The 16,796-nt window shown below is 41.1% G+C and overlaps 2 protein-coding genes across 2 annotated transcripts; both read left to right on the forward strand.

Moving 5' to 3' along the window:
- The first annotated feature begins 1,030 nt into the window (after positions 1-1,030).
- Positions 1,031-7,495, forward strand: lad1 (ladinin). The gene is made up of 14 exons (XM_068598482.1): positions 1,031-1,127; positions 1,853-2,038; positions 2,593-2,878; positions 4,087-4,160; positions 4,684-4,855; positions 5,161-5,253; positions 5,550-5,593; positions 5,679-5,721; positions 5,941-5,984; positions 6,106-6,172; positions 6,277-6,411; positions 6,516-6,605; positions 6,996-7,121; positions 7,234-7,495. Exons 1-13 carry the CDS (start codon positions 1,090-1,092, stop codon positions 7,092-7,094), a joined length of 1,371 nt encoding a protein of 456 aa, XP_068454583.1. The 5' UTR covers positions 1,031-1,089; the 3' UTR covers positions 7,095-7,121; positions 7,234-7,495.
- Positions 7,496-8,372: 877 nt separating this feature from the next.
- tnnt2a (troponin T type 2a (cardiac)) lies at positions 8,373-16,033 on the forward strand. The gene is made up of 9 exons (XM_068597255.1): positions 8,373-8,401; positions 13,417-13,522; positions 13,642-13,758; positions 13,852-13,929; positions 14,043-14,153; positions 14,241-14,350; positions 14,463-14,553; positions 14,651-14,691; positions 15,979-16,033. The coding sequence occupies exons 1-9, from the start codon at positions 8,373-8,375 to the stop codon at positions 16,010-16,012; spliced, it is 717 nt and encodes a 238-aa protein (XP_068453356.1). The 3' UTR covers positions 16,013-16,033.
- Positions 16,034-16,796: the final 763 nt, after the last annotated feature.

Here is a 16,796-nt window from a genome sequence, read left to right on the forward strand (position 1 = left end):
AGCAACACAAAACACAGACGCTTCACTTTCAACAATGACAGCACTAATGCGTGCGTTGTTTCTTTAGCCAGGGAGTGACGTAACAAGTCTTAAGCCAAATGTCTCCAAATGCTGTGTGAGTGAAGCAGGTTCATGCTTTAGTCCATTCACACAAAGGAAAGGATCTGAATAAGCATCAAGGAGCTTCCTCTCCATGACAGCAGCCCATCCTGTGTATTGTGGCCTCATGGTCTGCACTCTGCAGATCATGAAAGAAACAGGTACAGGTTTGGTAATAAAGCCAGGTGAGGTGAAAGGTGTGTGCGTAGGACTGAGCTCAAGTCTGGGTCAGAGTCCGACACACTGGGCCCAGAGGAGAGGACAGGTGTGGCCTCACTCAGCAGAGCAAACAATCTGAATCATACTGTAAAGAGACACACTGCCCAGTGTAACAAAGCATCAAAACGCAGTTTGACACACAACATAGTTACATTATTTTACTAGTGGACCATTCAAATCAATTGCCATTTCTTTAAATATATATATATATATATATATAATATATGTATATTCACAGATTGTGCATGTGTATTTGTATATAGAGTCTAATTTGTTGTTAACGTCCTGTGTGTTTGATATTGTGTGATTAATTGCTATGCAATCCTTTTTCTGAAGTGCTATAGAAAGTGCGAGACAACCTTTTTCTGCTTTGAATTTTAAATCACTCTTAAATTAGTGATTAATTAGTAATTGTGAGTAACTGTCTTCTACATATCACTTCTCATTATGGACATTTTACTGTGTTAAATTGTCATTACTGCATATTGTGTTAGCTCTCATGTTAGCGTTAAGTGTATTGCAGCAGCACGTAATAATCTTCCTCCCCCTTCTCTCCCCTCCCTCTTTCTGTCTCTCTCTCTCTCCTCTCTCTCTCTACCTCTCTCCTGGGTAGCTTACCTTTGTGGTCATGTGACGCCTCGGTGAGCTGCAACAGGGTAAAGGTGGACTGCTTTGTGCTGCACTGACTGTAATTCGACTGCCAGCCACAAAGTCAGTCGACTCTTTTCTGTCTGTGTAGAAAGTGCTCCTGGAAACTTTTATATTTGCAATATGTCCATCAGTCGGAAGAATTGGTCGGCCTTGTCCAGGTAAGATTACATCTGGATCACCTTTGTTTCAGAATAGCTGCAGCTGCTGCTTTTAGACAGTAGATGTTATGGAGTTTTAACTTTAGTCACTGGACTAGCATTAATGTAGCCTACTCTCAAGTAGAATTACTTTTTTAGACATAATATCTGTAGTTAGCAGCATTGTAAATCCACAGGAGCATTATGAAACACAGCTGTTTTCTCCAATAGTGTCATTATTACAGGCACTCTATCTTTTCTGTGATGTTTGAAGACTCCTATAAAGTCACAGTTGTCTTTTCTTCAGGTTAAAGTTGAGCGATAACTGGTTTTACGCTTGAATTTACGCGTTCCTCCAGAGGGAACATCAGCCCACTGAAACTGGCTGCACCACTAAACGTATAAATGTTATGTTGTTTTCTCCATACATCCCTGCATAATACTAGACTGACTGTTTGGTTTATTTAAAGTTGTTCAGACAAGCACCCAACTGTAACTCTACTCATAAACATTCGAAGAACAAGTATAGCAGGTTCTTTGTAATCGTTATAACGGAAAGCTCTCTCTTCCAACAGCCAAAACAAGCAGCTTACTGGATTCATTTCTGTATATTTCATGATGAACCTTCATGTTTAGTTTCTGACACCATTTTGTGTATCTCTGTCTCCATTTCATTTTCGTTTGTTACTTCCACCATGTCTGATTAGTATTTGCATCTCCTGTGTGCGTTATGACTCTGTCCTCAGCCTCGCGCGTCAGTGGACAGTGGAGGATGAGGAGGAGGTGGAAAGAGAGAAGAGGAGGAGGGTGAAGAGCTCCAGCAGCACCGCCGAACCCGATGCTGACTTCAGTCAAACGACCGGAGACACGCCAACAACCGACAGCCCCTTTGGGACAGATTCCACGAGTGGGATGTCCCAGGGCCCCAGCAGGTTATTCTCCTGATGTAGTAAAGTGCTTTATTCAACTTGTCAAAGCTTGATTTATAGATGTCTGAACAGGATTCTAACCCTAACCCTTTATGTATATGCTATGCTCTTCTCTCTGCTTGTTTACTATACATTGCTGATATCTATCTCTTCTTCGGTCTTTCTGTTTCATTTTCTCCATTCTTCCTCGCTTGTTAGAGGACCATAGACATGCTCATACGTACCCATCTACTTCAGTGGTACGCCTTGTTGGCAGATGGATTTCAGAGGCAGGCAGAGAGGATTCTTAAACGTTTGCCCCGTGGGAAGGTGTCATCTGTATACTTTTCAAACATATGAATCCTGATACCATGTGTGGAAAGTATCAAAAGCTATCAAAACACCACCAGCTGAGATCCTGGAGCAGAAGCCGTCTTCAAAGAGAGAGAGAGAGAAACTGTAGAGCCTTTCATTAGAGAAACCTGATCACACGAGACTGACAGGTCCTTTCCCTCAGTAGAGACCATGCATCATATCTATCGGTCATTCACGCGTGTGCATTTACTGTTTCTTTTCAGTGTGGAGCAAATGCAGCTGGACTTTGTGGAGATGCTGCGTGTGCGAGATGAAAAGCGGAGGATGAGGCACGTGGAGACGCTGAGACAACAGAAGGAAGAAGGGGAGGATGAAGCGGAGGCCTTCACCGGAGAGGCCAGGGTAGAGCTGCTGGGGGACGTAGATGAGGGTAGTGTGTTGACCTCTGTGAAAGCCTCATCTGGACCAAAACCACCAGTCAGAACCGTCTCCTCCAGCACCGCCAACAGCAGCGCCAGCAATACCAGCACTTACATCACAAGCAGACAAGTAGGACTGGAGTCACTTGTTGCCTTTTACTAGAGTGAAATACATATCTTGTTATCGTGGGCATTGTAGTACAACTCAACTCGACAAAGGCTGCACTAAGGTACAGCACACTTTGAGCTAATTGCTAATACGCTCACAATGACAATGCTAACATACTGGTACTTAGCTGGTGTGATAATTGCCTTGTCCACTACCTTACAGTCGGTTGGCATGCTAGCATTAGCTAATTATTGTAAAACACAGCTGATGGGAGTTTTGCAGACTTTTAAGCAACACTTTAAACAGATTTGACCATGCTGGATCACCAAAGTGATGAGGATAAGTCATCTGGGAATCAAATATGCTAATCTCGGCAGCAGATGTTGAAATATTTCAGGGAACATGTAAAAACGTTGGCTTGCCGGTGATGCTAAAGGAAAAGTCACAGAATCACCAACGTTTCTTGCGATTCATCCTCGGGGGCCATGAATGGCCAAGCAAAATGTCATAATTCAGTCTGTACTAAAGTGTTCGACTGACTGACCCACCTTCACTAAAATGATATGTACCGCCTTCACTGACAGATAAACACTCATAGTCAAACAACCCATGCTACCAGTAGTGCCACCTCGCAGTGTGGTAATCACACTTACCAGCTACCCCACGCAGAGGGAGAGTCAAGTTAATCATTTTCTAGATTGTACAACAACAACAACAGTTTTTCCGCTCAGGGTATACCGATGTTGCATGTCCTGTTACGATAGAACGACTCAGTGTGCATCACTAACAATATTTAGGCGAACAAAGCCAGATAGAGAGAGTGTAAGATGCTCACACACACATACATAGCCTACATATTTGCTAGTTATTAACAACTTCTGTATATTTTCTTTCAGTGTAAAGGCATCACAATGTAAAAATGATTGATAGAACTTGAGTTAATTAAGGAAAAGACTGTATGGTTGTATTACTGAACTGGACTGGCTCTCTTCCCGGGAATCAAGTAGCCATGCAAATCATCTATAAAACTTTTATATAGCATGCTTCAGGTCATAATATGAACTTTATCTTTTATTACACTCACAGGCAACTCTCATACAGTGTATCTGCAAATTAGGTCATAACTGTACAGTGTTATGTAATGTTAGGCGTGTCTCAGGTGGCTCTGTTCAAAAGCTTTTATGCTGTGCGCTCACATTGATTGTCTCTCCCGTTTCTTTCTTTGTTAGCATGAAAATGAAGAGTCGACGAGCAAAGAGCCCGATCCCAAGCCATCGTCCAACCCAGCTCGCAAGTTTGTCAGGTTAATGAGCACAATTTTCTGTTTATTCTTCTTCTCGTAGATGAGTCATCGGTAAAAAAGATCAAACATTTCTTTCAGATAAGATGAAGGTCATTGATTCCACACAGTGAAACTAAAGTGAAATTAAAAAGAGCAGTGTCGTAGAGCAGTAAAATGGCAACCAAAAGCAGACACACACACACACACACACACACACACACACACACACACACACACACACACACACACACACACACACACACACACACACACACACGTCCAATATTCTCTATGGAGTTTGGATAACAAGACATTGAGGCAGCATTGGTATCTCTGGTCTTCGGTTTGGATACAGAGAAGTTCCCCATGGCAAAATGTTATTGGTTTTAAGTATTATGAGCATTATGGGTGAACACAGATTGTAGAAAACAATATTTCAAAAGGTTGCAGTGAAGATTGTAATAAACTCTGCAGCTTTACTGTATTTCTGATCAATTGTTGCTTCCTCATATCTTCAACGGATGTTTTTGTTTTGATGTTGCAGTTCCGTTTCCATCTCATTCGATAAAAGCTCCTCTGCCAGCGGGTGTACAAGTCCCATGAGCCCTCTCTCCCCCACGGCCGCCGTCTCGCCACGAGAACACTGGCCATCGCCTTGCCAGAGCCCCTCTCCTCGTGGGCCTCAAAGCCCTGTCCAGAATGGACACACACAGGAGGTATTTACATTTACTAAATAACTATCTGTGCTTCATGCTTTGCTCGTCTCAGTTTGGCTGCAAAGTCTCGGCGCCGCTGCTCATCAGTTCAACACAGCAATAGCATCCTCTGGTGTTCAAAGAGTGAACGTAACAGTAGTTGTGCCCATACAAAATACTGTGTTATTGGCTCCATAGTTTTATCTGAAGCTTGCTCAAAGGAAACAGTTTTGAAGACCACAGGATATGCTAACTGGAGCTCATCCTCATGAAAATTTATAGATGTTATCCTAATTAGCAGTAATTTATATTTGACTTTTACTCAGACCACGATGAATGGCTCTTCCTCCAACGGCAACTTTGAACAGACGACCAAACCTGCGTTTGTCAGACAGAGCTCTAGGACTATATCTTTCAGGGTAAACACATCTAACACACACACACACACACACACACACGCATGCACACACGCATGCATGCACACATTCTCCCTTCTCAATGCCAACATTAACTTTTGCCTATTTGACTGTTAAAACCCGGTTTAATCTTGCATCAGCTATTGGACTATCAGCTCAGGGTAATTTGCTTGTATCACTCAAGCTTCTGGCTTATGCTGAAGCAACATTTACCAGCTTTTACTGCTGACTAGTTGCTTTGTTAACACATCACACAGACGACTGTCTGGTAACGTTCACATGCGCTTGGTTTCACACAGATGATGAGGAAGAAAGAAGAGGAGAGTGCACCGCTGCAGAGGAGGTAAGGAAACATTATTGTCTTTATTTTGATGCTCTTTATTTCCATCAATAGCCTTTTGATTGATGTCTTCTTTATTCTGTTGTAGTGCGAGTGTGAGGATGGCCTCCAAGAAGTTTGAAGCTAACACAGTAAGATTGTTGGCGTTATAGTTTTTTAATTTCTGAGTGAGATTTTCAGTCATCACTCCGCATGTTGGACAGGATGGGGTGCTTTCATTATTGGTTGAATAAAAGGATTGCAGATGTTTTGATAATAGTGAACCAAATTATCATTGAAAATAAAATGTATGATATTTGTTTTAAACTATACACAAATGATTTACAGTGTGTTATATGTTAATTCTTCAGGACCGAGAGGAAGATGAAGACAAAGCATCATCTTTCCAGAGAAAGTGAGTTTGTTCAACTAAATTATTGTTTTGTACTTTTCCGTGAAGTTTGAATTATTGTTATTCTAGTCAAAGTAAGTGTACAGAGATCAAACCAGGGATATGTTCCTTCTGCTGTGTCCAGCTCTAAGCAGAGGATTTCATCCAGGTCCATCCAGGAGAAGATGGAGAGACTGGCTCAGGCTGCACAGGTTAGACTCTCCACAACAAAACAGAAGTCAACTTAAATAATCTATTTCTTGCTTTATATTTTCCTGAACTCCTCAACTCTTCTCCGCATCCTATATGTTCGTAGAAGTCAGAAATGATGCGATCTCCAGACGTGACCCAAAGGACTCTGTTCCTGCTGGACGAGGTGTCTCGGAAGAGAGGCCTCTTTGAGAAGGAGCAGCAGGCAGCGAGCCTCACCAGCCCGGGAGTTTCCAGAAAGGTACAGTTACGCTCATCAGATCTGCATGTGGCATCAATGCAGCCGTTGAAATCATTAGCTTGTAGGGGTTATAATTATTTCACATCTCTGTCGGAAATTCACAGGAATTTAGGAGCTTCACATCAGGAATGTCAGACCGGATCAACCGCTGGCTCACCAAGAGCGACCACTGTGGGTCTGCACACAATCCAACTGTAAGGCATTTTGCATAGTCTGTGAAACTGCGTCATGTAATGAGGTATACAGGTGTCACATCTGGCAGCTAGAGGGTAGTGGTGCTCTGTAAACTATACTGTTTGTGACTGTTGTTCTGAGCGGGTATGTTGTTGTCTTCCTGCTTACATAGGATTAGTTAGCCCTGAAAAATATGTTTTCTCCTTTAGTTACAGCCACTGCGATAATTTATGATTAAATTCAAATTCATTATTATCTTTTATTCTGTTCTCCTATCGTCAGAGTGTTTGACTGGCTGTTCAAAAACGTGACATACTGAAAGCATTTGTGTTTATTTTATCTCTCTGTTGTGTTGAGGGTTGATTGTCTTGTAGAAATAAGTCTGAACATCTTACGTTTTCTATTTGTAGGACTTGAGACATGTGGACATCATCGGTAAGAGGAGCCTGTTTGAGAGCCGAGAGGAGGGCAGTGCCCCAAACACCAGCCCCGGAAAACTCTGCAAGTGAAAGATGTCCATTCATAATTCTCAACAGGTAAGATCAGATCACTGTCCCACACTGCACTTTAACATGACTTCATATTTAAATATACAATTAAAATGTGTGTAATGCTTTCTTCATTTTCTGTGCCCTTGTTTGTATTTAGTTGACGGTGAGACTACACAAAGAGAACTGGAAAATGAATGCCCTGACTGACTGATTATTTTTTTCATGCTTTTTTTCATCCTTTCCTGCCAAACTGGAGGAACAGACATGCCAAATAAAGAAAAAAGTGAGTTTTAGTTTTTAACTGAAATGGAGATCACTGCTTTTAAAGTTAGGATGCTTCAATCATACTACTGCATTGCTTCTTAATGTACAAATATGTCTTCTTTAAAACATCAAAACTATTTAATGTGAGAGGAAGAGTGAAAAGAAAAGTAGACATGAGAGGATATATTTGTTTTAAAGCTCTTTTTTGCCTTAACTTTGTGTAATTTTAAGCACTTTAAGCAGGTGAAGGTCTCTAGGCTAATAAAGCCTATTTTAGTAGTGAGAATTCTGGAATTGTAATTTTATGTTTTTGTGTAATCTGAAAAAATATAGTTTTTGTTCGCTGTCATTGTGGTCAAGAGGCTGCCTTTCTAACAAATAAAAGGTTTTATTACCACAAACGTCTGTCATAAATGTCTTTTGATTGCTCATTTACTCAACACAGAAACACTTTCTCGGCCCTAAAGCATACATACTCTGTCACATCACTTATCGCGGCAGAGGCAGTGTGTAGATAAGAGTTGGATGCCTGCGTTTTGTCAGCGACAGGTTGCGTTACAAGGGTCAGACAATGTGTATGTGGAACTGAAGCACTGTCTGGGAGCAACTGGGGCTTTATCTGGATCCTTTTGGCACCGCAAGCCACACTCGTGCACACAGTGGCCTTTTTTGGGAATGGTGATAATGGAGAGTACATGCTATCTAAAAAGTTATTAATAACACATTAGAGGGTGCTAAAGCATCTTCCCCACGATGCAGCCTGTCCCTTTACCCTCTGAGACCCACCTCACTTTCCTTTTGGTAAAAGTCACCTCTCCTCTGCTGCACACGGAGTCTCTTCATCAGCTTTCTCTCCTAATAACTCAGGTACGTTTCACTGATTATAAAGTTCCCTGCGTGTGCAACCACAATGATGTGTTTGTGCCGTAAAATGTGGTAATGAAACGGTGAAGAATTAGAAGGTGAACATGATTTCCAAGTGAACATATGGACTTGTGTTTCACGCTTAGATTCGCCGGAACGCTCCTCGCCATGTCTGACAACGAGGAAGTGGTGGAGGAGTACGAGGAGTAGGTCACATGTTTCAACGCTTCTGCTGGAATATCCTACAAGTGTCTTGTGTAGCTGCAAAAATAATCTGTTACATAACTGTAGTGTACATTGGCAGTAGTTTCTTGTATTGTGATGACAGTTTTACGTTGAAATGTGATGACAATTTGCTGTATTTTTAGTGTTTCTTCTACCAGCATAATAATGTATCTATGTGTTTGACTTTCCTAGGGAGGTGGAAGGTAAGAGTGTGTGTCATAACTCACCACATACATGACATGTACATGTACACGATCACTAACGCACTGAAAGATGCGATCTACGGTTGAAACTAAAGTCATGGGGTTTTTGCCAGATGTTTCTTTAAGTAATCCAGTGAGCTTAATGTAGTAAACCTGATACCACTCATGCTTACACACGGTGGATTTCAAAGGAATGTAAAGACATTCATATGAATGTCAAATTGATTCATAAATCAAATGTAAACGTGCAGCCTGTTTGTTGAGCTTTCTGCTTCCAAAACTGGGAATTCACAAAATGTAAATTGAAGCTTTTAAATTGAAGCTTTACAGAAAACGTTGTTGGATGTATATAACATGCATTGCTTTCTCATTGTGATTATTACATTTGTAAATCTCCTCTCTTGTGTATTTTCTTGGCTGTGTGATTTAGAGGAGGAGACTACTGAAGGTACGGGACTTGAATTTAATGAATGAATCTCTTGGTCATCGATGAATGATTTGTGGTCATATTTCAGTTTGACTTAGTCCGACAGTCTGTGGTTAAAATATCATTGCTGTGACCAGTAGTGAAAAAAAGTATTAGGATCCTAAAGTAAAAGTAGTAATATTCCAAGTAAATGTTCTGTAATACTATAAAAGTAAAAGTAAGTATAATCAGGAAAATGCTCTGAGGAGTATAACAAGTAAAAGTACTCATGCAGAAAAAAAGGCCACTGTAATAGATATATTAATATATATCATATCATTAGAATGTTATTACTTTGTTGAGCTATTTTTTTTACACTATTTTGTAAAGGATAACTATTTTTTATTTATATCATGGATCTAATCTGCTGATAATTTTCTCAATTTAATGGATGTTTTTGAAAATAATGATCACAAGATCCCAAAGTGACACCTTCAAAATGCATGTTTTGTGCAACCTATAGGCAAGAGTTTAAAATAAAATGATTGACAATAAAATAAAACTACTGCATTGATTGAAGATAAGGAACGAATCCTCACATTTGGTAAACTGGAACTATGAAGTGTTATTATTAAAATAGTTGCCAATAAATAATTCTGTCAATCTGCCTATCAATGAATTACATAATCAGCTCTAACTGTATGTATTATAGGGGAGCAGGGAGTAGAGGAAGAGGAGGAGGAGGCGGCAGAAGAAGGTATTGCATGTGCTCTGAGTCAAAAGCATTTTTTTTTAAAGATAAACCATAAAGTCGGCAAATGTCGCATGTTTTCCAGGACATGGTGAAAGTCCCAATGTTTTTTCTAAAATAATTCAGCATTCATGAACATGTGTATTTCTTTATTCATGATGAATAATTGTCATAATTTGTCTCTGACACAAAGTTTCCGGCTTGGCAGTGAAAGCTGCCAGAAGCCCAAACACAACATTGTCTGAGTCCAGGAAGGCATGTCTCCATTTGTCTTCAGTGATGTTTTATCACATGATTTTATAGCTCTCATGTCAGAGTTAAAAAGAAAGTGTGTCATCACGTGTACGGCTGCATCACATCTACAGCTGCAAATACACACATGCATGGCCCGAACGAACATAACAGACACACACACACACACACACACACACACACACACACACACACACACACACTCACTCAGGTGCTGTCTGCTTTAAATACCAGAGGTGGGTAGCTCATTCTGAAACAATCCCTTGTTATCTCTTGCAAGGCTTTCTACTCTGGGACACGAGGTCAATCCAACAACCAAACTAACATGATGCATTTTGGGAATGACCCCTCGCTACCTCTCAAATCTTCTGCACATTTCTCATAGCAACTGCCGTTTTAAGATCCAGTGACTTCATTAGGCTCATCATTCCAAAAGTCCATACTTTGTTTGGTCATAACGCCTTTCATTTTGCCGCTGCAAAGGACTGGAAGTCACTACGAAACACACTCAAACTAACAACTCTCACCTCTTAACATGTTCAAACAAAAGCTGTCATAGTTGACTGCTGTACTTCACTTCTCTCTCTCTCTCTCTCTCTCTCTCTCTCTCTCTCTCTCTCTCTCTCTCTCTCTCTCTCTCTCTCTCTCTCTCTCTCTCTCTCATTTTTACAAAGAACATCCAGTAATCCACCTTTTTTTGTACAGTTTTTATTTATTTACCTATGTTGTTTTTAGACATTTTCTCATGTTTGTCATACTGTATTGAACCTGTGCTGTTTGTGTCACTTGTGTGGACTGTGCTACTGCCTCTTAGCCAGATCATCACTGATTTTACCTGATTAAATAAAGGAAAAAAAAAATGATGTGAATACATCTCCAAACAACTCTAACAAGCTCCTGCATTAGCAATATTGACGAAAAATGAAATTAGGTTCAGCAGCTGTTGTCTCATTTAATTCCTTTCACTGTGAACTTCTGAAAAAAAAAAAAGACAGGTCACTGATAAGGAAGAGTGATGGCCCCAATAAGGCAAAGAGTCAATATCACACCTTGTGAGTGACAAGACTTCTCACTAATGTGCAATTATTTGCTGTTCAACTGTCTCCTCTGCCAGAGGCCGGGCAGGAAGTGGACGAACCTGCTGCAGAAGAGGAGGCCAACGAAGAACAAGGTGAGGAGCTGAGGGGAAAAACAGTGTTGTCTTGAGTGCAGACATGTCGTCATTGTGTTAAATGTGCCGGCTAAAGAAAACCTGTTGGGTATGTTTTGGCAACAGAGCAATTATGATAAATATATTCTGTCTGTAATCAATCAGAGCCAGACAGGGACTCACGTCATGTTGTATGTGTCAGTCTGCTGCAACTTGACAAGGTCCTATCTTTTTGTTTTCCCTTCCCGCTCACTCTTAGTCACACCACACATAGCACATGTTGTGAAAAAGCAATTCATGGCCCTCCCATCCCTAGTCCAAATTTGGTATTTTCTGTTCAACCAAATCAGCAATGTTAAGGCGTTTCTCTCTCTCTCTTGTCACCAGTCACATGAAACGGGAGGAACGTTAGTCATACTCTAAGTAATCTTTCTGTCTCCTCTTTGCTTTCAAATCAGCAAACGCCCTGTGAGCCACCTGTTAACTGTCACCTAAAGTGTTGCACAATGGGCAGGAGAGAGGGACTATTTTAACTTACCATATCATTTGTGCAGTTTTTATTAGCCATGCTCAGGCTGGCGTTTTCAATCCAACACTTAGTCCAGGCTGAAATATCTCAACAATCATTTGTTGGATTATCATTCTTTGCAGCCATTAATGGTGTCCAGGTGATGAGTCCCTCTCACGTTGGCGATACCCTTGACTTTCCCGCCATCAAGTTTTCACTCATCCAGTGAAATATCTGAACATCTACGAGTAGGACCAGCCCAAATTTTGCAGTTTTCAGACAATGCATACCAGTATGACTTTGGAGATATCCTGACTTCTTATTTAGAGCGACCATTGGCTCCATTTTAATTTGCGCAGTATTTTGGTTTCAACAAAACCTGAAAAAGTTACCAATTTCAGCCTCTTCATTTTGCCTTTTCAGCATTTTGTTTAACATTTTTTGGGTGTCATTGCACGGTGGTGTAGTGGCTAGCACTGACGCCTCACAGCAAGAGGGTCTGCGGTTCAGATCCTGGGCGGGGCGGGGTTCGGATACTGGTCTGGCAGGTCCTTCTGTGTGGAGTTTGCATGTTCTCCCCGTGGCAGCGTGGGTTCTCTCCGGGTTCTCCGGCTTCCTCCCACAGTCCAAAGACATGCTGCATAGGTTAATTGGACTCTAAATTGCCTGTAGATGTGAGTGTGAATGGTTGTCTGTCTCTATGTTTGCCCTGTGATGGACTGGCGACCTGTCCAGGGTGTACCTTGCCTTCGCCCCTTGACAGCTGGGATCGGCTCTAGCGCCCCGCGACCCTAATGAGGATAAGCGGTTAAGATAATGGATGGATGGAGGGTGTCATTCAGAGGTCACAGATGCCATACCTTCTTTAGTGAGTGGCCTATTAAGACAACTTGCTAATTAAGATAAGTATGCTAATTGTGATTGGTGACACTTTAATTCTGAGACACACCAACACATATTAGCAAACACTACCTGACTTTCTCAGTGCTTTATTTCGGCCTCTCTCTGCTTTTCATGGTCAGCATTCCTAAAGTACAACTATTTACTGTCCTCTATATCATTCAACACACACAAATTCACACAACTCTCTTAAGTTTCTTATTTTGGTTGCAGATGGAGAAGAGGAAATGGAGGAGGGAGAAGGTAACATTTCACGATCAATGTTGGCACACCTTAATACTGCAATATGTTTTTCTTGGATGTACTTAACATTAACCTCAATCATACCAGAGTTCACCTCAGTTGAACTCCCTGGTGAACACAGTCTCCATTGTTATAACTTGTGGACTATGTATTGGTGTGCTCTTGAGAAGTTTGTGTTATCTGTGTTAGCTCATTGTTTTTCAAACAGAATCTCCTATTTTCTTTCTAAACAGAGGAGGCCAAACCAAAATTCAAGTGAGTAACACTCACTGATGTATACACGCACGCCATTGAATTAAATTTAACATTTGGGGAAATGCATTTATTGGCTTTCTTCCAGAGAGTTATATGAGAAGATCCACGCCACTCTCATATGTGTATGTTCATGTATCATATTGCCAGCAGCCGGTTAGCTTAGCTTAGCACAAAGACTGGAAACAGGGGGTGCAGCTAGCCTAGCTTTGTCCAAAGCAGATCCAAAAGGTAACAAAGTCCTTCAAACAGCTCTAAACCTCACTTTCGTGGCTAATTGTCACAATACACATAGTTAAATAAAAGTAAACTAACAGCAAAGTGATTCAGATTTGAATGATTCTAAGTGTTTGTTTTTTTCCAGGCCATTTATCATGCCCAACCTCATCCCTCCTAAGATCCCAGATGGAGAGAAGGTGGATTTTGATGTGAGTGCCAGACTTACAGTAAACACCATGCATAGGTTTCTGCATAATGATGCAAAGCCAGTGACACATAGACCAATACCATAACATATATAAGACACACTGAACCCCTGTTTCTGTAGGATATACATCGTAAAAGGATGGAGAAAGACCTGATGGAGCTTCAGACTTTGATCGTGGTTCACTTTGAGAGCAGAAAGAAGGAAGAAGAAGACATCATCCAGCTCAAGGAACGAATTGTAAGAGCCTCACGCTGCAGTAACTCAAATGAGATCATTCACAACATTACATGTCTGGTTCAAGATTTGCTAAGATGATGATTTGTTGAGCAGGATAAGCGGCGTTCTGAGCGATCGGAACAGCAAAGAATCCGAAGTGAGAGAGATAAAGAGCGACAGAAGCGTCTTGAGGTATAGTCATGTTTAAGCTGCTGTAATGTTATGCATACTTCCTGCATCTACTGAATGATTCCCATTCTAACATGGCCCTCCTTGTCCTCTCTCTCTGGATTCATGTTTTTTAGGATGAGAGAGCTCGCAAGGAGGAGGAGGAGGCCAAGAGGAGAGCAGATGAGGATGCTAAAAAGAAGAAAACCCTCACCAGCCTCCACTTTGGAGGTTACATGCAGAAGTTGGTGAGTAGGTGGAGGGTTGATAGTAAAATGTTAATTCAAAAGTGAAGGATGAAGACCAGAGCTATGTTTGGTTTCACTTTCCTACAGACAGAAAAACGGAGTGGTAAGAGGCAAACTGAGAGGGAGAAGAAAAAGAAAATCCTGAGTGAGAGACGCAAATCTCTGGACATCGAGAAATTGAGCCAAGACCAACTCAAGTAGGTGGAAACACATCGTGACATTTTATTACAAGAAAGTTCTGATTTCTGATACACATGAGACAATGCAAATATTCCCAACCATACTGTCCCATGTATCCGTGTCTCACAGGGAGAAAGCTAAAGAGCTGTGGGAGTGGATGCAGGAGCTGGAGGCAGAAAAGTTTGAACTGCAATACCAGCTCACTGGACAGAAATATGAGGTGTTTGCAACAGGACACAACGTCTTAAATGTTGGCATAAGGCACAAGATATAGTGGACCTCGTTCAAGTAGCATTTGTGTGTTTGCTTTCTTCCAGATTAATGTACTGAGGAACCGCGTCAGCGACCATCAGAAAACGTAAGAATTAACTTTATATCAAATATTTTCTCTCTCTAATGCCACAAGCTTCATGCTCATGGGCGTCTGCCCACAGACTATGTTCATGAAGTAAACCTGAAGAGCCTCGCTGAGAGGCCTTTTCACTTTAGATATTTTGCCTTGCTAGAAGAGGGAAAGCTCAGGTGGAATAGATGACATTAATGATGGCTGCATTCATTTAGTGAGCGAGTTCCAAAGATCTGATATGTGAACGTTCACTTACTGGTGTGGTTTCTATGTACACTTAATGGAATGAAGCCATTGTTAAAGTTATTGTTTCCTGCTTTGCTAAGTCAAAAATTAAAATGCCAAACATTCTCCTAGTATTTCCCATAATGAATAAACTAAACTTTATGTGTAAAAATTGGTGGAGTGCTACTTTAAAGTTGGAGTTATAACCGGAGTAGTTTGTAGTTTTAACTAAATTAAAAAGTGTTTATACTCACACTTGATGGCGAAGTGAGTAAGTCATAATATTGCTGATGCGAAGATAAGTTATTTAAGGTTTTAGGAGACCTTGGATGCTCAGTTTACAAAATGTGTAATTGTGTCTTGGAATTTGTGTTCTAAGAACATATAAGTTCATGCTGCAGTTTTGTAAATAAAGGATCTGATAACAAGAATAATACACTTTCTTCAGACATAAACAGTCACATAGACATGTAGGAGAGTCACAAACACCACAGTTAATTGATCCACTGATGACAGCAAGTAACCCCACCTCTTACCCCTTCCCTGTCACAGCCCAGCTCTCATTTTGCATCACAGGCCCAATCTAAAGTAAATACATAATGTAAAATGACTTCTCATCTGTGAGGAAGACGTTCAAATCAGTGAATACAAAGAATAAAATAAATACACAATTGTACACAATATGTTTTTATGTAAAGCAAAGTTTGTCCCATTCGTGTTTACACCAGGTCAAGCCCTCACAGACTCTCACACTCAACCAGTTAGCAGCTGACGTCAGTGAGTGCCTGAGGGTTCAGGGCTTGAAGGTTTAGGGTGGAGATTGGGATCGGGCCACAGGCTCTGTGAGGCGTTTCACTCACTCAAACTGGGAGAGCTGGCTGTATGACTGGGTGTGGCAGGAGGTGTCACAGACTCACTGAAAGAGCACCTGTATGCCTCATAGTGTGCTGATAGCCTTGTTATCTTTACAATGGGTGATAGGGGATTCTGCACCGTCACAATAGTAAAGTGAAATGTTTTTGTGGACAGACATGTTGTCTTATACCTCATGTGTCCTTTTCTTGTTCTCAACAGATCGAAAAGAACCAAAAGAGGCCTGAGGAAATAAGTGCAGACGTTCAGATTAGGCAGTGTAACCATCAGTGTAACCATCAGCCCTGCAGCCACCGCCTCAAACCAAGCCCTGGCTTTCCTGCCACACCCTGGTCCCACCTGTTTCCTCAATACTGTCACGTACCAATTATATCCAGTTTTCCAGCTCCATCTCACTCTCCTGTATTCCGTTTATTACCAAACAATAAACTAGATCCTCTGTGTTTAAGGGTGTAAATAAAAAGGATCTTAGTTCAATCAAGTGCTATTTGACCTTTCAGACTTGTGTGTGTGTGTGTGTGTGTGTGTGTGTGTGTGTGTGTGTGTGTGTGTGTGTGTGTGTGTGTGTCCATGAGTTTACTGGCACTCAAAACTACACAAAGAGTTAAATTACATGAATGCAGAAAGCCTCAAGCTAATACAGGAAGAGACATCTTCTTACTCAGAGACAGGCTCTGACATGACTGAGACATGATGCTCTGCAGGCTAACGCCCAGACCTCCACCCAACAGACACATTCACACTAACTTTGAAGAGAATGAATCATTTCAATGTAACTGAAATCCAGGTGGAAACTCATTTAAAAAAAAACAAAAAAAAAACGCAGACAGTCTTCAACTTCTTCCAACCTCTTTTCAGAGTTAATCACAAACTCAAAAGTTGCCAAACCAAACACTGATTAGGACATTACTGTGGCTCTGATGTGACACCAGATATGGGAAAGTTACCTATAAGGAAACAAGCATACCATTCATAGGACGTGTGATTATGAATTTGTGGCCAGATTTGAGTATATTTAT

The sequence above is a fragment of the Clinocottus analis genome, unplaced genomic scaffold (assembly GCF_023055335.1).
Source record: "Clinocottus analis isolate CAN_PGR_092001 unplaced genomic scaffold, fCliAna1.0.p SCAF_4, whole genome shotgun sequence".
NCBI classification, from domain to species: Eukaryota; Metazoa; Chordata; class Actinopteri; order Perciformes; family Cottidae; genus Clinocottus; species Clinocottus analis.